Source organism: Salvelinus fontinalis, unplaced genomic scaffold (genome assembly GCF_029448725.1).
Source record: "Salvelinus fontinalis isolate EN_2023a unplaced genomic scaffold, ASM2944872v1 scaffold_0010, whole genome shotgun sequence".
Lineage (NCBI taxonomy): Eukaryota > Metazoa > Chordata > Actinopteri > Salmoniformes > Salmonidae > Salvelinus > Salvelinus fontinalis.
The window spans coordinates 1,193,685-1,218,751 of NW_026600219.1; the positions used below are offsets into that span (position 1 = coordinate 1,193,685).

The window sequence follows — 25,067 nt, forward strand, 5'->3', positions numbered from 1 at the left end:
TATCATTTGGTGAATCATGCGTGACTCCATCATTTGTAACAAGTTTTAATACGTTTTTTTGGTAGCATTTCTATATTGACGATTGAAAAAGAATTTGGTGCATTTTTCCCCATATTCCATCCAGTTCGCTTTATTTTTGTAATATATTACACTGGATCTTTCTTGAATAAGTTCCTCCATTTCTTTTTGTTTTTCCTCTAACTTATTCTGTGCCTCTATGGTACCGTTTTTATTGTTATCTAACTGTACTGTTAGTCCTTCAATTTCCTTTGTTAATATGGACTCTTTTGATCGAAATTGCTTTTGTTTTATAGATGAGTACTGAATTGCATGGCCTCTAAAGGCACACTTAAAAGTGTCCCATACAATATGGGCATCTGCTGTACCTATGTTATGTCTAAAAAAGTCAGTTATAAATTCTTCTGTCCTAGTTCTAAACAATTTATCATCTAGTAGGCTTTGATTAAATTTCCAATATCCTCGCCCACGTGGAAATTCTGTAAGAGTAATATATATGCCAATTATGTGATGGTCCGACCGCATTCTGTCCCCTATCAAACACTTTTTAACTTTTGGTGCCAGAGAGAATGATATAAGAAAGTAGTCAAGGCGACTAGCTTGATTAAGCCTCCGCCATGTATATCTCACTAGGTCAGGGTATTTAAGTCTCCATATATCCACTAATTCCAATACATCCATGACATTCCTGATTTCCTTAAGTGCCTGAGGGTGATAGTTTGTAGTGTGATTTCCTTTCCGGTCCATAGAGGTATTTAAGACCGTATTAAAATGTCCCACTATAATAATAGAGTCTAGTGTTGCTTGTAGAGTTGATACATTCTTATATATATTGTCAAAGAAGCTTGGATCATCATTATTCGGACCGTATAGGTTAATAAGCCATATATGTTTATTGTCCAATAACATATTTAAAATAATCCATCTACCTTGAGGATCTGTTTGGACAAGTTGCACATTTGGATCAAAGTTATTATTAATTAAAACCATCACCCCTTTTGAATTTCTTTGCCCATGGGAGAAATATATTTTGCCCCCCCAGTTCTTTTTCCACAAAACTTCATCTAAAACTGTCGAATGGGTTTCCTGTAAACAGTAGATATTATAATCCTTCTCTTTTAGCCAGGTAAATACTGATCGTCTTTTCTTATTATCTGCTAAGCCATTACAATTGTAACTGGCTATACTTATTTCACCACTTACCATAATGAGACACACCTTTCAATTATTTTTATCAAAATATATGTTTGTAAACGTCCTATTAAAAAGTAACATAATGATTGAGTGTCTATATAGTTGTACCATGACATTTGCATCTCCACTAAGCAAACCTCCAATTGGTCCCCACTATTCCACCCGCCAAAAGCCCCCATCTCGAGTTGGGTTGTCATCCCAATGCCCGGCAGACCACCCCCGACCCCCCGCATCGCACAGCCCCGGACCGACTGGGATCCATCCTTCGAAAAGTGCACACAGCACCATCCACCGAACCGAAGCAGATCCATTGCCAAATGCATTTCCATCGCCCTCACCTCGATTTTTATTACATATTGCTGTGAATCATCCTCTATAGTCCCTAACATCTTTTACTTCTTCCTTCGCAACAGTTGTGGGATACACACATACACCCACACACATTCAGCCCTTACCCCCACACAACCATAAGCTCACCCTCTCAACAATTGCACCATCCCAGAGCCCAACTCAAGATGGGTCATGATTTACAAATGTACTTGCAGTTGCAGCTGCATGAGAAGGCCTGCAAGACCGCGCAAAAAATGAGCATAAATGTAGAGGTTTATTTACCATTGTCACATCCTAGATGATGGAGGTCAAATGTACACCTTCTTCCTGAAACACCCACAATACGGTCATCCATTTTGACCATGTTCCCAAGCATCTCCATGCAGTCCGATTGGTTTCGTGCCACCAGGGCCACAATAATATACCCCCTCTCTGAATGTCCGAGTGTGACCCCCTCCCCATGGGTTACTGCAGCTAGTGTTGCCAGCACTGCCACTGCCTGGGTGGGGGCACCCCACCGGAATCCCCACCGGCTAGGTACAAGGTCGTCAAGGTTCTCATTAGCAGCTTTGAGAATTTCCTTGTTTATTATGCTCTCCCTTTAGGGGGCTTTGGCTTTGCAGGACCAACCCTGCCAAGCAGGCTCAGAATCTTGAGGGGGCAGTGCTGCTCATGGTCCCTGTCCTCATTTTGGCTGCATACAGACCATTTACAACATGCACATAAAACAGTTAGGGACTTCTCCTTAGTATCTGGGCCATTCATGTGGGTGTCTAGGGTATAGGGCCATGGACCGTACCATTAAAATAGGATAATAAATAACTAGATATAATTTATTTTAAAAATGTAGTTCTCCATGATAGGACAATAAATAAATAAGACGTATAATTCATTATAAAAGTATATCCATCATTTGAACAACATTGAAAGCCCTCTCATACCCGGCCCACAGCAATACACTGGCTCTGGGATATGCAACTATTTCATTACTCACTCACTCAACTTTCCAAACATAACAAATAAAAATAAACACACACCACACCATCCACACATACTGTGCCTTCTGTTTACTTAGTTTTTATCTTCACTATGTAGAAATAGTGCTTGTGTTCAATTAGTTATATGTGAAGATTTATAGAAAAGCTATATTTTGTATTGTATTGTTACAATCAGTAACCGGGCTTGAATTGTGTTTATTTTCCTCATCTATGAGAACTTTGTAATTTTTAAAATAACCATGGAGTAATCTTTGTGTCTCTGAACAACTGGTTATCAATATATAGTTTATCCACGACGAGAGCTACTCGTTTCGCTTTTAATCTATTTTCTTTGAAAATTGGATACAGAACTTTGCGCCGTTCTGCAATTTCTTTCGGAAACTGATCATTCATGCCAATTTTGGTCCCAGCAAGTCTTTTACCCAGGCTTTTAACCATTATTTTATCTTTAAATGAAGCAAATTTGGCAACGATTGGGCGTTCGTACCTCTGCCCTCTCTGTCCGAGGCGGTGTACACGTTCAAGTTGGATCTTATCGATAACTTCGTGTGGAATCTGAAGCGCTGCAAAAAGGAACTCTCTAACTACAGATTCAGGAACCTCTCCTTCTTTCTTTTGGATACCTGTAAGTACCAAATTCTCTCTCATGGATCTAGTTTGTATGTCCAGTAAGCATTCTTTCAGAACGTTGTTCAACTTTTTAAATTCATTCATTTCGGTTTCAATCTTATTGACCGTCACTTTTAGCGCGTGTGTTTCCTTCTCCAATGTTGCAGCTTTTTCATCACTCATCTCTAGGCTTGCCTTCAAGTCTTTTATATCTTTACTAACTAATTCAAGTATACCCAGTTTGTCATTTATTGATTTTAACAGATCGGTTTCGACCTTTACCATTGCTGGTGTTGAGAATATTAGATCATCCGTGTCGGTTGAGGAGTCACGTTTTCGTTTTTGATTCGGTTCCCCTGTCTTATTGTCCGTCATGTTTGGGTGTTGCTTGTTTTCGTAATATTTGTCGATAAATGTTTCTAGTCTTAGGATTTGTTTTGTGTTATTATCCAGATTGAAGGTTATCACCCACCAGATTATTTAGTGCTAATATTTTAGTCTAATTTAGCAGATATTTCGAATATTAGGTTTTATCTTGAGGTGCTCTACATAACTTCGTTCAGTCCGCCATTACCTTTACGTCCGCCGTCTACGTCCTACGTCTACCTTTAAGTGAACTTTATTGATAATTGTTCTTGTTAGAAACGTAAACTTGAATCAGTTAATAAAGATGGTTGTTTATATTTGATGGTTCCCTTGTTGTTCATCACACTTTAATAAATGGTCCAATCATATCTGAACTGTGGAAACTCTTGTTGTTCATCACACTTTAATAAATGGTCCAATCACATCTGAACTGTGGAAACTCTTGTTGTTCTTCACACTTTAATAAATGGTCCAATCACATCTGAACTGTGGAAACTCTTGTTGTTCTTCACACTTTAATAAATGGTCCAATCATATCTGAACTGTGGAAACTCTTGTTGTTCTTCACACTTTAATAAATGGTCCAATCACATCTGAACTGTGGAAACTCTTGTTGTTCTTCACACTTTAATAAATGGTCCAATCATATCTGAACTGTGGAAACTCTTGTTGTTCTTCACACTTTAATAAATGGTCCAATCATATCTGAACTGTGGAAACTCTTGTTGTTCTTCACACTTTAATAAATGGTCCAATCATATCTGAACTGTGGAAACTCTTGTTGTTCTTCATACTTTAATAAATGGTCCAATCATATCTGAACTGTGGAAACTCTTGTTGTTCTTCACACTTTAATAAATGGTCCAATCATATCTGAACTGTGGAAACTCTTGTTGTTCTTCACACTTTAATAAATGGTCCAATCATATCTGAACTGTGGAAACTCTTGTTGTTCTTCACACTTTAATAAATGGTCCAATCATATCTGAACTGTGGAAACTCTTGTTGTTCTTCATACTTTAATAAATGGTCCAATCATATCTGAACTGTGGAAACTCTTGTTGATCGTTCTCTGACTTTGGTAAATAAAATGTTGTCTATTTAAATGTATCACTACCACCTTGTCCCTCATGGACAGAGTGCTGCTCCTGGTGCTGTTACAGACAGGAAGTAGATCTTACTACTATCTGTAGTGATGAACTCTGCTTCCTGAATATTAAACTATGTCCAGGCTGAACACCTGTGTGTCCAACATTCTGCAAACAAATGCAGCTCCTTATTGAAGTAACGTGAAGTTGTCCATAGATGATGATCTTGGGTCAGTTTTGTCTTGTCCTCATCAATGGTTAAGGTTAGGATTGGTGGAGGACCAGCTGATCCTAGATCTGTACCTAGGAGAAACTTCATCCTCATTATACAGATCATTGACATGCAAAAGTAAAGGAATGACTGTGCAGTGTGCACATAACCACATTCCCTTTGTCCTCAGTTGAACTTATAGAAATTAACCTCTGCTGTATAGGCCTGTATATGAAGGAAAGAGTCAGAGACAGGCTTCTATACTATACAGGCCTGTATATGAAGGAAAGAGTCAGAGACAGGCTTCTATACTATACAGGCCTGTATATGAAGGAAAGAGTCAGAGACAGGCTTCTATACTATACAGGCCTGTATATGAAGGAACGAGTCAGAGACAGGCTTCTATACTATACAGGCCTGCATATGAAGGAAAGAGTCAGAGACAGGCTTCTATACTATACAGGCCTGTATATGAAGGAAAGAGTCAGAGACAGGCTTCTATACTATACAGGCCTGTATATGAAGGAAAGAGTCAGAGACCGGCTTCTATACTATACAGGCCTGTATATGAAGGAAAGAGTCAGAGACAGGCTTCTATACTATACAGGCCTGTATATGAAGGAAAGAGTCAGAGACAGGCTTCTATACTATACAGGCCTGTATATGAAGGAAAGAGTCAGAGACAGGCTTCTATACTATACAGGCTTGTATATGAAGGAAAGAGTCAGAGACAGGCTTCTATACTATACAGGCCTGTATGTGAAGAAAAGAGTCAGAGACAGGCTTCCTAAGAGAATCACGGTGAGATACATCAAAGCTCAGTTGCCAACTTGACACATTCGTTCAAAAAACATTTGGTGTTGTTTTTTTTAGCCTCCTGGACTGATTAATCAACAGTAAAACAGCAGTTAAACATTCAAGATGCAGGTTTACATGTTGTACATTTCTTGGATATCTGGTTGCTCAACTGACTTCTTAGGAAAAAATACTCCTGTTAATGTCCCATGATACAGGACAGTTTACCAGACCTGGGGAGGAAGAGGAGGGGCTGGTACAGGACAGTTTACCAGACCTGGGGAGGAAGAGGAGGGGCTGTTACAGGACAGTTTACCAGGCCTGGGGAGGAAGAGGAGGGGCTCTTACAGGACAGTTTACCAGGCCTGGGGAGGTAGAGGAGGGGGTGGTACAGGACAGTTTCCCATCCCTATGGCGATAGAGGAGGGGCTGATACAGGACAGTTTCCAAGGTCTGTGGAGGTAGAGGAGGTGCTGGTACAGGGAGTTTCCCATTCCTGTGGAGGTAGAGGAAGGGGTGGTACAGCTCCTGTCCGGAGCTGCCAGAGTCTCCATCCTGTCCGGAGCTGCCAGAGTTGCCCTCCTGTTCGGAGCTGCCAGAGTCGCCCTCCTGTCCGGAGCTGCCAGAGTGAACCTCCTGTCCGGAGCTGCCAGAGTCGCCCTCCTGTCCAGAGCTGCCAGGGTCGCCCTCCTGTCCGGAGCTGCCAGAGTCGCTCCCCTGTCCGGAGTTGCCAGAGTCGCTCCCCTGTCCGGAGTTGCCAGAGTCACTCCCCTGTCTGGAGCTGCCAGAGTCGCCCTCCTGTCTGGGGCCCGCTGTCCGGAGTCGGTGGCGAGGGTCCCCGCTCTAGAGGCGCCACCTAAGTGGGCCAAGCCAGAGGTGGAGCGGGGTCTACGTCCCGCACCAGAGCCGTTACCGCGGTGAAATGCCCACCCAGACCCTCCCCTATAGGTTCAGGTTCTGCGGCCAGAGTACGCACCTTTGGGGGGGGGGGGGTTACTGTCACGCCATGACCTTAGTTCTTTTTTTATGTCTCTATTTTGGTTTGGTCAGGGCGTGAGTTGGGGTGGGCTTTCTATGTTTTGTTCTATGTTTTTTATTTCTAGTTGTTTGGCCTGGTGTGGTTCTCAATCAGAGACAGCTGTCTATTGTTGTGACTCTGATTGAGAACCATACTTAGGTAACCTCATTCCCACCTGTGCTTGGTGGGTAGTTGTTTTCTGTTTGTGTATTGCACCTTGCAGAACTGTTTATTTGTCGCTTTGTTAATTTTGTTCAAGTGTTCGTATTTATTAAAAGTATTATGAATACTTAACACGCTGCAACTTGGTCCTCTTCTCCTTCTCCCGATGACATTCGTTACAGCTATTCTCTTTTTGATAGTCCTTCCTGTTTTGACCCCTACCTGACTCTGGGCTACTTTCCCGTCTGCCTGTTCATCCTGCCTGCCCTTCGGTACCTTTTGGACTCTGAACTGGTTTTGACCTTTTTGCCTGTCCACGACCACTCTCTTGCCTTCCCGTATTGGATTGATAAATATTGTAAGACTCCAAATATCTGCCTCCTGTGTCTGCATCTGGGTCTCGCCTTGTGTCATGATAGAGGTCCATTATCAGCAAACATCACTCCTGTGTTCCAATGGCACATTGTGTTAGCTAATCCAACTTTATAATTTTAAAAGGCTAATTGATCATTAGAAAACCCTTTTGCAATCATGTTAGCACAGCTGAAAACTGCTGTCCTGCTTAAAGAAGCAATGAAACTGGCCTTCGTTAGACTAGTTGAGTATCGGGAGCATCAGCATTTTCCCCCAGTGCACAACTGAGCAAGAGGACAAGTACATTAGAGTGTCTAGTTTGAGAAACAGACACCTCACAAGTCCTCAACTGGCAGCCTCATTAAATAGTACCCGCCAAACACCAGTCTCAATGTCAACAGTGAATTTCCGACTCCAGGATAGTGGCCTTCTAGGCAGAGTTCCTCTGTCCAGTCTCAACGTCAACAGTGAATTTCCGACTCCAGGATGCTGGCCTTCTAGGCAGAGTTGCAACTATATAGACAAATCTCAGACTGGCCAATAAAAAGAAAAGATGGGCAACATACCACAGACACTGGACAGAGGAACTCTGCCTAGAAGGCCAGCATCCCTGAGTCGCCTCTTCATTGTTGACGTTGAGACTGGACAGAGGAACTCTGCCTAGAAGGCCAGCATCCCAGAGTCGCCTCTTCACTGTTGAAGTTGAAACTGGACAGAGGAACTCTGCCTAGAAGGCCAGCATCCCAGAGTCGCCTCTTCACTGTTGACGTTGAGACTGGACAGAGGAACTCTGCCTAGAAGGCCAGCATCCCGGAGCGGCCTCTTTACTGTTGACGTTGAGACTGGACAGAGGAACTCTGCCTAGAAGGCCAGCATCCCAGAGTCCCCTCTTCACTGTTGATGTTGAGACTGGACAGAGGAACTCTGCCTAGAAGGCCAGCATCCCAGAGTCCCCTCTTCACTGTCGATGTTGAGACTGCTGTTTTGCGGGTGGAAGCACCTTTGGCAGCACCTTTGGCAGCACCTTTGACAGCACCTTTGGCAGCATTTTTGGCAGCCATTACAGCTTTGAATAATTTTAAGAAAGATTCTACCAACTTTGCACAACTCTTAGGGCAACATCTATCCATTGTTTTAGCTATGCATGGGTTCTGAAACGGAGATAAATATGTTTTGATGGCTTTCTTTCACTGAACTCATTCTCCATTGGCTACATTCTAATGTTGTGTTGATCAATTTCTAATTAAAGGTACACAGTATTTAAAGGGATTGCTGTAGAAGAAACAAATTGAAGAAAAACTCCCTGATCAAATTGCTATTCCACCCAATGGGTGTGTTTTCTGAGATTGAATTGACATGTATCCAGAGCGTACAAGGTAGACAGACCCTCAAACCTTGTTACGCACCTGCATAGGGTAAGTCTGAATAACAAGTACTGAGAAGGTCTGAAATCAAAAGGTGTAAAAAAGACATTTCCTAAGTCTGACCAGTCCCTTGGAGCACACTGACCCAATAGATTTCTCCATGACGTAACACACACCTGTGTGAAGGTAGGGCCGGGCTTCAGTGCACATTCAAACCAGACAAAATGATGCGTAAAAACTGTCCAATGAGAGCAAGTGCTGAGGGAGTGGGGTTTAGATTTGCTTTGCGTTGTCAAGGTTTCAAACCAAACACAACTACAGATCCGTCAACCAACTGATGAACAGCGTTTATCACGTCTCTTCCCCTGTCACACCCAACCACATTCCACTCCACAGACTAACATAACCCCTGCTATGGAACATGTGTTGTGAGCATGTTTGGTTTGAAACTGGCCTTCACCTCCTGCGTTTGCATATCTGGTTCTGGCTGAATACGTTTCTCCATTAAGTAACACACACCTGTTCAAAGGAAGGGCCGAGCTTTAGGAGAGATTCAAACCAGACAAAATGATGGTTAACAACACAGCCAACTCTATGCTATCCAATGAGGACGTGAGTTGGGGGAGGACCTAGATGTTTGTTGCGTTGTCCGTCAGAAAAGGTGGGGAGGAAACACACACCTGGGTGAAGACTGGGTCAGAGGCAGATTTTTAGACCCACTGAAGAGACCAGAGTTATCGGAGGAACACGGCAGGTAGTCTACACTGAACACTGAAGAGACCAGAGTTGTCTGAGGAACACAACAGGTAGTCTACACTGAAGAGACCAGAGTTGTCTGAGGAACACGACAGGTAGTCTACAATGAAGACTGAAGAGACCAGAGTTGTCTGAGGAACACGACAGGTAGTCTACACTGACCACTGAAGAGACCAGGGTTGTCTGAGGAACACGACAGGTAGTCTACACTGACCACTAAAGAGACCAGGGTTGTCTGAGGAACACGGCAGGGAGTCTACACTGAAGAGACCAGAGTTGTCTGAGGAACACAACAGGTAGTCTACACTGAAGAGACCAGGGTTGTCTGACGAACACGGCAGGTAGTCTACACTGACCACTGAAGAGACCAGAGTTGTCTGAGGAACACGACAGGTAGTCTACACTGACCACTGAAGAGACCAGAGTTGTCTGAGGAACACGACAGGTAGTCTACACTGAAGAGACCAGGGTTGTCTGAGGAAAGGTAGTCTACACTGAACACTGAAGAGACCAGAGTTGTCTGAGGAACACAACAGGTGGTCTACACTGAAGACTGAAGAGACCAGGGTTGTCTGAGGAACACGACAGGTAGTCTACACTGACCACTGAAGAGACCAGGGTTGTCTGAGGAACAAGACAGGCAGTCTACACTGACCACAGAAGAGACCGGAGTTGTCTGAAAACTGAAGAAAACCTTGTTCATATTTTATTTGGACAAATTCACTAATCCCGATTAAAGGAGTAACAATAGGAGTGTTTTGTCTCCTAAATTCACAGACTCCAACGACTGAGAAGACATGAACACCTCTGTAGACAGCAACTCTACTCTCCTCTCCTCCTTCACTGAACACCTTCAGGTAAAAATGTATAATAACATCCCATAATAAACCATTTGTAAGGTATTTAAACGTGTGAATAACTAGCTTACTAACATTTATAAATGTGGGTTGTAATGATTAATAAATGTTAATCAAACTGTTTTGTAAATGTCTTATAAATGATTTACTAAGGACTGTTATTATAGTGTTACCCTCTATTCTTTCCAGAATGTACTGTACACTGCTGCCATCTCCATCAACCTCATCCTGGGTCTCCCCACCAATGTCTACGTCGTGTGGCTGATAGTGACCGGAGCGGGAGGGACGATGGCTTCAGACTTCTTCTCTCTCAACCTGGCTGTGTCTGAGATCCTCTCCAGCCTGTCCAATCTGATGTTTATTGTTCATCGTCTCCTCCAAGATAATGGTGCTTTATGGAGCGTTGGTACATTCTTTTCCGGTTTCAACTTCTTTGGTCATCCTCTGTTCCAGTGTTGTATCTGTGTGGAGCGCTACCTGGCGGTGGTCCACCCTGTAACCTTCCTGAAGTACAAACCCCTGAGATACAGGGTGGGGTGTTGTGGTGTTGTCTGGCTGATGGTGCTTGGCTCCTGCTTTGTTAATATGCTTGGTAATTACCAATCTGCATGGTGGAAGATATTTGCTTTGATTTTTAACCTTCTTACGCTTTCCGTGATGTTGTTCTGTTGCCTGGCTGTTCTCTGGGCTCTGAAACGTCCCGGTCTGGGGGAAGGAGAGAGACAGGGGGAAGGGATGAACAACATGAAGCTGAGGGCCTTCAGGATCATTTCAATGATCACGGTGTCTATGATTGTCAACTACGTCCCACTGGTTCTTCTCCTAACCAGTTACCATTTTATAGAACCAGTGGAGTTTTGGGGAGGTTGGTCCATTTGTTTCTCTTTCACTGTTGTCAGTGGGTTTGTTCACTCACTCCTCTACCTCCACCGGTCTGGGAAACTGCCCTGTATCAGGTGACCCTGAGGCTGAGGTCACACTGGGCACTGACATCAGTTCAACGTCTAATTATGATTTACAATTTGAACCATTTGATTTGGACTAAAAGTTGGGTGAAAAAGTGACAACATTTCCCGAAACTGATTCACATTGACTTGCAATCAGTTTTCAACGTTGATTGAACGTCATCATGTTGATTTTATGTGTTGAAGTTACGTGGAAACAACATTGATTCCACCATTTTGTGCCCAGTGGCATGGCACTTGCAAGATTTATATTTTCCTCATTACTAAGACGAACCAATCCAATCTGTACAAAGCAGGAACCAATGAGAATAGAATAGGGGCGGAAAAGTAGTTGTGGGAATTAAAGAGACAATCTGGGTTTCAAACAACAACAAAACCATTTGTTGAATTTAAAAGAAAGAAACGTTTTTGCAAAGAAAAAGGAAAAAATGTAAAAAATGTTTTATCTACAATTGTTAAATGTTAAGTTAAATTAATGGTAATATTATTTCTGACTATGTTTGCAGCCTCCTAGCCTGTGTGAAACATGAGAAATAGAAACCATATTTTTTGAATAATCTTAAACTGTTAAATGTTATGATAAAAATACGTTAAAATAATTGTAATAAGGCCTCCCGGGTGGAGCAGTGGTCTAGGGCACTGCATCGCAGTGCTAACTGCGCCACCAGAGTCTCTGGGTTCGCGCCCAGGCTCTGTCGCAGCCGGCTGCGACCGGGAGGTCCGTGGGGCGACGCACAATTGGCATAGCGTCGTCCGGGTTTGGCCGGTAGGGATATCCTTGTCTCATCGTGCTCCAGCGACTCCTGTGGCGGGCCGGGCTCAGTGCGTGCTAACTAAGGGGGCCAGGTACACGGTGTTTCCTCCGACACATTGTTGCGGCTGGCTTCTGGGTTGGAGGCGCGCTGTGTTAAGAAGCAGTGCGGCTTGGTTGGGTTGTGCTTCGGAGGACGCGTGGCTTTCAACCTTTGTCTCTCCCGAGCCCGTACGGGAGTTGTAGCGATGAGACAAGATAGTAATTACTAGCGATTGGATACCACGAAAATTGGGGAGAAAATGGGATAAAAATAAATAAATAATAAATAAAATAAATAAATAAATATTAATAATAATAATTGTAACATTAGTTTCTGACTGTTTTTCCTGACTGTTTTCCTCTCTCCAGCTGTGACACTTCATAAATAGAAGCAAGAACTTAAAAAATATAATCTACAGTTGTTCATTGTTAAATGAAATTCAGCTAAATGAGTTGTAATTAATTGTAATAATTTGATTTGATGACTGTTTTGCCATCTCCTATACTTTGAAAAGAGAAACAAACTAAACAGTCATTAATATTACTATTTATTTAACTTTATTTAACTTGTCATTAACAGTTTTATTTTTCAAGTGTTGCAATCTCTTTTTATTGTATACAATACTGTAGTATGTGGTAGATTATTGTGATGTCATACTGACCTTAGTAGAACACAATGACTGTAATATGTGGTAGTTTATTGTGATGTCATACTGACCTTAGTAGAACACACTGACTGTAATATGTGGTAGTTTATTGTGATGTCATACTGACCTTAGTAGAACACAATGACTGTAATATGTGGTAGTTTATTGTGATGTCATACTGACCTTAGTAGAACACAATGACTGTAATATGTAGTAGCTTATTGTGATGTCATACTGACCTTAGTAGAACACAATGACTGTAATATGTGGTAGTTTATTGTGATGTCATACTGACCTTAGTAGAACACACTGACTGTAATATGTAGTAGCTTATTGTGATGTCATACTGACCTTAGTAGAACACAATGACTGTAATATGTGGTAGCTTATTGTGATGTCATACTGACCTTAGTAGAAATCAATGACTGTAATATGTGGTAGTTTATTGTGATGTCATACTGACCTTAGTAGAACACAATGACTGTAATATGTGGTAGTTTATTGTGATGTCACACTGACCTTAGTAGAACACAATGACTGTAATATGTGGTAGTTTATTGTGATGTCATACTGACGTTAGTAGAACACAATGACTGTAATATGTGGTAGTTTATTGTGATGTCATACTGACCTTAGTAGAACACAATGACTGTAATATGTGGTAGCTTATTGTGATGTCATACTGACCTTAGTAGAACACAATGACTGTAATATGTGGTAGTTTATTGTGATGTCATGCTGACCTTAGTAGAACACAATGACTGTAATATGTGGTAGTTTATTGTGATGTCATACTGACCTTAGTAGAACACAATGACTGTAATATGTGGTAGCTTATTGTGATGTCACACTGACCTTAGTAGAACACAATGACTGTAATATGTGGTAGTTTATTGTGATGTCATACTGACGTTAGTAGAACACAATGACTGTAATATGTGGTAGCTTATTGTGATGTCATACTGACTTTAGTAGATCACAATGACTGTAATATGTGGTAGCTTATTGTGATGTCATACTGACCTTAGTAGAACACAATGACTGTAATATGTGGTAGTTTATTGTGATGTCATACTGACCTTAGTAGAACACAATGACTGTAATATGTGGTAGTTTATTGTGATGTCATACTGACCTTAGTAGAACACACTGACTGTAATATGTGGTAGTTTATTGTGATGTCATACTGACCTTAGTAGAACACACTGACTGTAATATGTGGTAGCTTATTGTGATGTCATACTGACTTTAGTAGATCACAATGACTGTAATATGTGGTAGCTTATTGTGATGTCATACTGACCTTAGTAGAACACAATGACTGTAATATGCGGTAGTTTGTTGTGATGTCATACTGACCTTAGTAGAACACAATGACTGTAATATGTTGTAGTTTATTGTGATGTCATACTGACCTTAGTAGAACACAATGACTGTAATATGTGGTAGTTTATTGTGATGTCATACTGACCTTAGTAGAACACAATACTGTAATATGTGGTAGTTTATTGTGATGTCATACTGACCTTAGTAGAACACAATGACTGTAATATGTGGTAGTTTATTGTGATGTCATACTGACCTTAGTAGATCACAATGACTGTAATATGTGGTAGTTTATTGTGATGTCATACTGACCTTAGTAAAACACACTGACTGTAATATGTGGTAGTTTATTGGGATGTTTTACAGATCTTAGGTGAATGCACTGACTGTAAGTTACACCAGTTGGTTGAAAAAGCTTTAAATTAAGGTTAAAATCCAGGTCATGTGACATAATCAACATAAACGCAGGGCTCTACTCATGAGGCATTAAAAGTCATATTCTTTTACCTGAGGCAAGGATATGCATATTCTTGACACTATTTGAAAGGAAACACTTTGAAGTTTGTGGAAATGTGAAATTAATGTAGGAGGATAAAACATAAAAAAAAATAGATATGGTAAAAGATAAAACAATAAAAAAAAACATGCATTTAATTTTTGTTGCAAGATCTTTGAAATGCCAAAGAAAAGCCATACAATGAGATAGGAAGCTGATACACTGAAGAATGAGAGAGCTACATCATAATTAGCATGAATTCTCCCAGGAGTCCCTCACGAGTATCAGGTTTCAGGTAAGACCCAAATGCAGACTGTGTCGAAGTAACAATGTTTATTACAACAACAGGGGCAGGCAAACGACAGGTCAAGGCAGGCAGGGGTCGGTATTCCAGAGTAGTGGGGCAAAGTTATTGGACGTCCGCCAGGCTTAGGGTCAGGGTGGGCAGAAAAGGTCAAAACTGGGAAAAACAGGAACAATAGTGAAGACAGGAGCAGGGAAAGAAACACTGGTAGGTTTGATGAATAAAAACGAACTGGCAACAAACAAACAGAGAACACAGGTTTTTTTTTTTTTTTTTTTTTTTTCACCTTTATTTAACCAGGTAGGCTAGTTGAGAACAAGTTCTCATTTGCAACTGCGACCTGGCCAAGATAAAGCATAGCAGTGTGAACAGACAACAACACAGAGTTACACATGGAGTAAACAATAGACAAGTCAATAACATGGTAGAAAAAAGAGAATCTATATACAATGTGTGCAAAAGGCATGAGGTAGGCAATAAATCGAATAATTACAATTTAGCAGATTAACACTGGAGTGATAAATCATCAGATGATCATGTGCAAGAAGAGATACTGGTGTGCAAAAGAGCAGAAAAGTAAATAAATAAAAGCAGTATGGGGGTGAGGTAGGTAAATTGGGTGGGTAGTTTACAGATGGACTATGTACAGCTGCAGCGATCGGTTAGCTGCTCGGATAGCAGATTCTTAAAGTTGTTGAGGGAGATAAAAGTCTCCAACTTCAGAGATTTTTGCAATTCGTTCCAGTCGCAGGCAGCAGAGAACTGGAAGGAAAGGCGTCCAAATGAGGTTTTGGCTTTAGGGATGATCAGTGAGATACACCTGCTGGAGCGCGTGCTACGGGTGGGTGTAGCCATCGTGACCAGTGAACTGAGATAAGGCGGCACTTTACCTAGCATAGCCTTGTAGATGACCTGGAGCCAGTGGGTCTGACGACGAACATGTAGCGAGGGCCAGCCGACTAGGGCATACAGGTCGCAGTGGTGGGTCGTATAAGGTGCTTTAGTAACAAAACGGATGGCACTGTGATAAACTGCATCCAGTTTGCTAAGTAGAGTATTGGAAGCTATTTTGTAGATGACATCGCCGAAGTCGAGGATCGGTAGGATAGTCAGTTTTACTAGGGTAAGTTTGGCGGCGTGAGTGAAGGAGGCTTTGTTCCGGAATAGAAAGCCGACTCTAGATTTGATTTTGGATTGGAGATGTTTGATATGAGTCTGGAAGGAGAGTTTGCAGTCTAGCCAGACACCTAGGTACTTATAGATGTCCACATATTCTAGGTCGGAACCGTCCAGGGTGGTGATGCTAGTCGGGCGTGCGGGTGCAGGCAGCGAACGGTTGAAAAGCATGCATTTGGTTTTACTAGCATTTAAGAGCAGTTGGAGGCCACGGAAGGAGTGTTGTATGGCATTGAAGCTCATTTGGAGGTTAGATAGCACAGTGTCCAGGGAAGGGCCGGAAGTATACAGAATGGTGTCGTCTGCGTAGAGGTGGATCAGGGAATCGCCCGCAGCAAGAGCAACATCATTGATGTATACAGAGAAAAGAGTCGGCCCGAGAATTGAACCCTGTGGTACCCCCATAGAGACTGCCAGAGGACCGGACAACATGCCCTCCGATTTGACACACTGAACTCTGTCTGCAAAGTAGTTGGTGAACCAGGCAAGGCAGTCATTAGAAAAACCGAGGCTATTGAGTCTGCCGATAAGAATATGGTGATTGACAGAGTCGAAAGCCTTGGCCAGGTCGATGAAGACGGCTGCACAGTAATGTCTTTTATCGATGGCGGTTATGATATCGTTTAGTACCTTGAGCGTGGCTGAGGTGCACCCGTGACCGGCTCGGAAACCGGATTGCACAGCGGAGAAGGTACGGTGGGATTCGAGATGGTCAGTGATCTGTTTGTTGACTTGGCTTTCGAAGACCTTAGCTAGGCAGGGCAGGATGGATATGGGTCTGTAACAGTTTGGGTCCAGGGTGTCTCCCCCTTTGAAGAGGGGAATGACAGCAGCAGCTTTCCAATCCTTGGGGATCTCAGATGATACGAAGGAGAGGTTGAACAGGCTGGTAATAGGGGGTGCGACAATGGCGGCGGACAGTTTCAGAAATAGGGGGTCCAGATTGTCAAGCCCAGCTGATTTGTATGGGTCCAGGTTTTCCAGCTCTTTCAGAACATCTGCTATCTGGATATGGGTAAAGGAGAAGCTGGGGACGCTTGGGCGAGTAGCAGCGGGCCGGGCGGGGCTGCTGGCCAAGGTTGGAGTACCCAGGTGGAAGGCATGGCCAGCCCTTGAGAAATGTTTGTTGAAGTTTTCGATTATCACGGACTTATCAGTGGTGACCGTGTTATCTAGCCTCAGTGCAGTGGGCAGCTGGGAGGAGGTGCTCTTGTTTTCCATGGACTTTACAGTATCCCAGAACTTTTTGGAGTTAGAGCTACAGGATGCAAATTTCTGCTTGAAAAAGCTGGCCTTTGCTTTCCTGACTGACTGCGTGTATTGGTTCCTGACTTCCCTGAACAGTTGCATATCACGGGGGCTCTTCGATGCTATCGCAGTTCGCCACAGGATGTTTTTGTGCTGGTCGAGGGCAGTCAGGTCTGGAGTGAACCAAGGGCTATATCTGTTCTTGGTTCTGCATTTTTTGAACGGAGCATGCTTGTCTAATATGGTGAGGAAGTAACTTTTAAAGAATGACCAGGCATCCTCAACTGACGGGATGAGGTCAATATCCTTCCAGGGTACCCGGGCCAGGTCGATTAGAAAGGCCTGCTCGCAGAAGTGTTTCAGGGAGCGTTTGACAGTGATGAGGGGTGGTCGTTTGACCGTGGACCCGTGGCGGATACAGGCAATGAGGCAGTGATCACTGAGATCTTGATTGAAGACAGCAGAGGTGTATTTGGAGGGCAAGTTGGTCAGGATAATGTCTATTAGGGTGCCCATGTTTACGGATTTGGGGTTGTACCTGGTGGGTTCCTTGATGATTTGTGTGAGATTGAGGGCATCAAGCTTAGATTGTAGGACTGCCGGGGTGTTAAGCATATCCCAGTTTAGGTCACCTAACAGAACAAACTCTGAAGCTAGATGGGGAGCGATCAATTCACAGATGGTGTCCAGGGCACAGCTGGGAGCTGAGGGGGGTCGGTAGCAGGCGGCAACAGTGAGAGACTTATTTCTGGAGAGATTAATTTTTAAAATTAGAAGTTCAAACTGTTTGGGCATAGACTTGGAAAGTATGACAGAACTTTGCAGGCTATCTCTGCAGTAGATTGCAACTCCTCCCCCTTTGGCAGTTCTATCTTGACGGAAAGTGTTATAGTTGGGTATGGAAATCTCAGAGTTTTTGGTGGCCTTCCTAAGCCAGGATTCAGACACGGCAAGGACATCAGGGCTGGCAGAGTGTGCTAAAGTGGTGAGTAAGGCAAACTTAGGCAGGAGGCTTCTGATGTTGACATGCATGAGGCCAAGGCTTTTTCAAATAAATAAAAATAAATACACTGGGGATAATGGGGAAGATGGGCTACACCTGGAGGGGGGTGGAGACAATCAGAAAGTAACACGGGTAGGTTTGATGAATAAAAACGAACTGGCAACAGACAAACAGAGAACACAGGTATAAATACACTGGGGATAATGGGGAAGATGGACGACACCTGGAGGGGTGGAGACAATCACAAAGACAGGTGAAACAGATCAGGGTGTGACAATGAGTTTTCCCAAATCTACCCTAGTGGCTGAATAGGTCAATTGATCCATTTTCAAGTAAATAAACTACTATGTGCTGAATATTTTTATTTCACCTTTATTCAACCAGTTAGTTCAGTTGAGAACAAATGATCATTTATGACTGTAAACCTGAGAAAAAATCCAAACAGGAAGTAGGAATTCTGAGGTTGGTCGATTTTCAACCAAGACCCTATTGAATAAACAGTGGGATATGGATGAGTTTGTACTTCCTACGGCTTCCACTAAATGTCAACAGTCTGTAGAACCTTGTCTGATGCCTCTACTGTGAAGGGGGGCCGAATGAGAGGTGATTGAGTAAGGTCTATCATGACCTGACCATGGTCTGACCATGCACGTACACAGGAGAGGGAGCTGTGTTCGATCGCACATCTGAAGTCATTGTAATTTTCAAGTTGTAACGTTACTGAAGATTTGTTAAAAACATTCTAAAGATTGATTGAACATTGATTGACATGATTCTCCTGACTGTTACGGAAAATTTTGACATTTCGTCTGCTTTTAGTGAACACGCTTCCTGACTTTGAAATTGTTTACCAAACACGGTAACAAAAATAGCTATTTGGACAATAATGATAGACATTACTGAACAAAACAAACATTTCTTGTGGAAGTGGGAGTCCTGGGAGTGCATTTTGATGAATATCAGCAAAGGTAAGTGAAGATTTATAATGCTTTTTATGATATAATGCTTTTTTTGACTGCACAATTTGGCGGGTAACTGTATGGCTTCCTTTTGTAGCTGAACCCTGTTCTCAGATTATTTAATATTGTGCTTTTGCCATAAAGCTTTTTGAAATCTGACACAGCGGTTGCATTAAGAACAAGTTTATCTTTAATTTTATGTAAAACATGTATCTTTCATCAAAGTTAATGATGAGTATTTATGTTATTTGACGTGGTTCTCTGCAATTTCTCCGGTTATTTTGGAGGCATTTCTGAACATGGCGCCAATGTAAACTGAGATTTTTGGATATAAATATGAACTTTATCGAACAATATATATATATCTTGTGTACCATGAAGTCCTATGAGTGTCATCTGATGAAGATCAGCAAAGGTTATTGATTAATTCTATCTCTATTTCTGCTTTTTGTGACTCCTGTCTTTGGCTGAAAAATTGCTGTGTTTTTCTGTGATTTTGCGGTGACCTAACATAATCGTTTGTGGTGCTTTCGCTGTAAAGCCTATTTGAAATCGGACACTTTGGTGGGATTAATAACAAGATTACCTTTAAAATGGTATAAGATACATGTATATTTGAGGAATTTTAATTTTGAGATTTCTGTTGTTTGAATTTGGCGCCCTGCGCTTTCACTGGCTGTTGGATGTAATCCCATTAACGGGATGATATGACATCAGAAGTTAAGATGGTGAGGAAAGCACTTTTAAAGAATAACCAGGCATCCTTTACTAACGGGATGAGGTCAATATCCTTCCAGGATACCCGGGCCAGGTCGATGAGAAAGGCCTGCTCGCTGAAGTGTTTTAGGGAGTGTTTGACAGTGATGAGGGGTGGTCGTTAGACCGCAGACCTATTACAGATGCAGGCAATAAGGCAGTGATCACTAAGACCCTGGTTGAAGATAGCAGAGGTGTATTTGGAGGGCAGGTTGGGTAGGATGATATCTATGATGGTGCCCGTGTTTACGGATTTGGGGTCTGGTAGGTGCATTGATAATTTGTGTGAGATTGAGGGCATCAAGCTTAGCTTGTAGGATGGCCGGGGTGTTAAGCATGTTCCAGTTTAGGTCACCTAACAGCACGAGCTCTGAAGATAGATGGGGAGCAATAAATTCACATATGGTGTCCAGGGCACAGCTTGGGGCTGAGGGGGGTCTATAACAAGCGGCAACGTTGAGAGACTTGTTTCTGGAAAGGTGGGTTTTTAAAAGTAGAAGCTCAAATTGTTTGGGCACAGACCTGGATAGTAAGTCAGAACTCTTCAGGCTATCTCTGCAGTTAATTGCAACTCAGCCCCGTTTGGTAGTTCTATCTTGTCGGAAATTGTTATGGTTAGGAATGGAAATTTCAGGGTTTTTGGTGGTCTTCCTAAGCCAGGATTCAGACATGGCTAGAACATCCGGGTTGGCAGAGTGTGCTAAAGCAATGAATAAAACAAACTTAGGGAGGAGGCTTCTAATGTCAACATGCATGAAACCAAGGCTTTTACAGTTACAGAAGTCAGCAGATGAGAGCGCCTGGGTAATGGGAGTGGAGCCTGGCACTGCAGGGCCTGGATTAACCTCCATATCACCAGAGGAACAGAGGAGGAGTAGGATACGACTAAAGGCTTTAAGAACTGGTCGTCTAGTACGTTCGGAACAGAGAGTAAATGGAGCAGGTTTCTGGGCATGGCAGAGTAGATTCAAGGCATGATGTACAGACAAATGTGTGGTAGGATGTGAATACAGTGGAGGTAAACCAATGCATTGAGTGACGATGAGAGAGATATTGTCTCTAGAAACATCGTTTAAACCAGGTGAGGTCACCGCATGTGTGGGAGGTGGAACTAAAGGGTTAGGTAATGCGTATTGAGCAGGGCTATAGGCTCTACAGGGAAATAAGGCAATAATCACTAACCAAAACAGCATGTTGACATTAGGGAGAGGCATGCGTAGCCAAGTGATCATAGCGGTCCAGTGAGTAGCTCGGCGGGCTGGAGACAAGGCGATTCAGACAGCTAGCGGGCCGGGGCTAGCAAGCTAGCAGAAGGGCCTTAGAGGGATGTTGCGATGGAAGAAGTCTGTTGTTACGTCGGCAGACTAATCGTGATGGATCAGCAGGGCTCCATGTGGTAAAAGGGTCCAGGCCAATTGGCAAAATAGGTATTGTAGCCCAAGAATATAACTCTGCTTCAACTCTGCTTCATGAATATTAAACTATGTCCAGGCTGAACACCTGTGTGTCCAACATTCTGCAAACAAATGCAGCTCTTTATTGGAGCAGGGTGAAGTTGCACCTAGATGATGATCTTGGGTCAGTTTTGTCTAGTCCCCATCAATGGTTAAGGGTAGGATTGGTGGAGGGACCAGCTGATCCTAGATCTGTACCTCGGGGAAACTTCACCCCCATTATACAGATCATTGACATGCAAAAGTAGAGGAATGACTGTGCAGTGTGAACATAACCATGTTCCCTTTGTCTTTATCTGGGATCGGTACATCCATTCTATGACTTTTGAATTAATGACATTAAGCCATTTATATAGCCATTTATTCTTGAAGGATATTATTTGTAATGCCTCATGACTAGAGACCTTTGTTTTGGTTAATCATGTCACATGACTTAGATTTTAACCTTTATTTAAAGGTTTTTCATCAAACTGTCTCCCTTTGTCAGATGGTCATGACAGATGATCGGGCGAGCTGTAGGGGGCGACGTAGGGGGCGACATATGTCCTACTAAGGTTAGTAAGAAATCACAACAAACTACCACATTATATAGTATTGTAAACAATAAAAATAGATTGAGAAGAGAGACAAACAAAACAGTCATTAATATTAATATTTATTTAACTTTATTTAACTTGTCATTAACAATATTATTTCTCAAGTGTCACTACGTCTAGGAGATGGAAAAACAGTCAGAAAAACTGTTAAAAATGTATATTACATCTAATGTAGCTTAATTTAATTAATAAATGAACAACGGTAGATTATACTTTTAAGATCTTGCTTCTATTTCACAATTTTCACAGCTGGAGAGCAGAAAACAGTCAGACACTAATATTACAATTTATTTACTGTATTTTTAACCTCTAATTCCTCCCAAACCCGGATCCGGGAGCACCCCCATCAGTAAAAAAGCTGACTAGCATAGCCTAGCATAGCGTCACAAGTAAATACTAGCATCTAAATATCATTAAATCACAAGTCCAAGACACCAGATGAAAGATACACATCTTGTGAATCCAGCCATCATTTCTGATTTTTAAATGTTTTACAGGGAAGACACAATATGTAAATCTATTAGCTAACCACGTTAGCAAAAGACACCACTTTTTTTACTCCACCACTTTTTTACTCCATCAGTAGCTATCACAAATTCGACCAAATAAAGATATAAATAGCCACTAACCAAGAAACAACTTCATCAGATGACAGTCTGATAACATATTTATTGTATAGCATATGTTTTGTTAGAAAAATGTGCATATTTCAGGTATAAATCATAGTTTACCATTGCAGCCACCATCACAACTCTCACCAAAGCGACTAGAATAACTACAGAGAGCAACGTGTATTACCTAATTACTCATCATAAAACATTTCTTAAAAATACACAGCGTACAGCAATTGAAAGACACAGATCTTGTGAATCCAGACAATATTTCAGATTTTCGAAGTGTTTTACAGCGAAAACACAATATAGCGTTATATTAGCTTACCACAATAGCAAACATCACAACAGCATTGATTCAAGCCAAACGTAGCGATAACGTATAAACCACCAAAAGACATTAATTTTTTCACTAACCTTCTCAGAATTCTTCAGATGACAGTCCTATAACATCATATTACACAATGCATATAGAGTTTGTTCGAAAATGTGCATATTTAGCGGCACAAATCGTGCTTATACAATGAGAATAGTATCCAAAACCTCAAGCAATCTGTCCGGCGCCATCTTGGAGGCACCTATTCTACTCAAACAGTATTCATAAACTTGACTAAAAAATACAAGTTGGACAGCAAATGAAAGACAAATTAGTTCTTAATGCAATCGCTGTGTTAGATTTTTAAAATTAACGTTACTGCGCAATACAGCGTGCGCTAAAGCGAGACCGCACCATAATTCATGGCGGAATTATTATTTGACATTTGTCAACATAAGTACGAATTAACAGCATAAAGACTGCTTACTATTAGCTGAGCTTCCATCAGAATCTTGGGCAAGGTGTCCTTTCTCCAGAACAATCGTCTTTTGGTTAAAAGATATCCTCTTGTCCTGTCGAAATAGTCGCTAACGTTAGCCATGTGCAGGAGAGGTGTCCAACTCCTGATAGCGCGTCACAAAGAAATCCCAGAAAATCGCAATAAACTGCTATAAACTGCTATAAGTCGGTTTAAATTAACTACCTTATGATGTCATTAACAACTATAACGAATAAAAACATGACCGGAGATATAGAACTGCTAAAACGAAAGCTTTGCAGGACGCCATTGTGATGTCGCTCTTGCGCCTGGCGCACCGTTGAAAAGAACGGTACTTCCGTTCCACGGTCTTATATAGGGCCCCAGATTGCGCAATCCACTCCATTCAAATTCTCCCCGCTTACTGACATCTAGAGGAAGACGTATGCAGTGCATGTAGCCCGATGGGTTACATGGGGACTTATAAACTGAGTCCCGTGTAGCTCAGTTGGTAGAGCATGGCGCTTGCAACGCCAGGGTTGTGGGTTCGATTCCCACGGGGGGCCAGTCAGAAAAAAAAAAAAAAAAAGTATGAATGTATGTACTTGTAAGTCGCTCTGGATAAGAGCGTCTGCTAAATGACTTAAATGTAAATGTAAAATAAACTGACCTCAGAACAGGGACCTCGATTTCTGAAATCTCACTCCCTGACAGGAAATGTGCTGCAGAATGAGTTCTGTTTCAATTAGAGAAATAATTCAAACGGTTTTATAAACTAGAGAGTGTTTTCTATCCAATAGTAATAATAATATGCATATTGTACGAGCAAGAATTGAGTACGAGGCAGTTTAATTTGGGAACGTAATTATTACAAAGTGCAAATAGCACCCCCTATTGCCAAGAGGCTTAACATAACATATAACAGTTGTAGATTATTCCAAAAATATTCCATCTATTTCTCAAGTTTCAGACAGGCTAGGAGACGGCAACATAGTCAGTAATAATATAACAATTAATTTAACTTAATATTTTAAAATTTGAGATAAATAGTTAAAGTGATTATTTCCATTTCTCGGCAAAAATGTCTCTAACTTTTAAATTCCCCCACAAAGAAAAGTGGCGGGGTGTCCGTTTTGTTGTTGTTTGAAACCCAGATTGCCCATTTAATGCCCACAGAACTTCTATTCAACCCCATCCCATTCCATTCTCATTGGTTCACTGTTAATTCAATCGCTTGTCTTAGTCGAAATTAGAACATAGTGATATACACTTTTTAGACTACCGTGCAGACCCAAACCATAATGTTCTGGCTCAGATAATTTCTATTCCAGTACATTCCCAGAAACTACTGGGATTAGATTCAAACCAATCCAGTGCAGCTTGGCTCGGATCGGATTTCTGGTCTGCAAAGAGTATGTGCAGTGCCAGTGCCACGCCACTGGACACAAACTGGTCAAAACAATGTTGTTTCTATGTCACTTCAACAAATAAAATCAATATGATGACATTGAAAACTAACGTGAATTCACGTCAGTTGACAATCAAATGTAAATCAAAATTAGACGTTGAACTGATGTCTTTGAACAGTGTGACCTCAGCCTCAGGGTCCTGTGACACAGGGCAGTTTCCCAGACCTGTGGAGGTAGAGGAGGGGCTGAACAAACCCACTGACAACTGTGAAAGAGAAACAAATGGATCTTCCCTTAAAAATCTCCAGTGGTTCAATAAAATGATAACTGATCAGGAGAATAATCATTGGGAGGTACATGACAATCATAGACACCACGATCATTGAAATGATCCTGAAGGCCCTCAGCTT

The 25,067-nt window shown here is 41.9% G+C and overlaps 1 protein-coding gene across 1 annotated transcript in view; it reads right to left on the bottom strand.

Annotated features, from left to right (window-relative positions):
* LOC129842067 (peptidyl-prolyl cis-trans isomerase G-like) overlaps window positions 1-25,067 on the bottom strand; it is a 65,765-nt gene that overhangs the window by 34,093 nt on the left and 6,605 nt on the right. Inside the window, exon 4 of the mRNA XM_055910458.1 lies at window positions 6,260-6,452. Within this exon, the coding sequence (XP_055766433.1) occupies window positions 6,260-6,452 (193 nt within the window). The remainder of the gene's footprint in view (window positions 1-6,259; window positions 6,453-25,067) is intronic.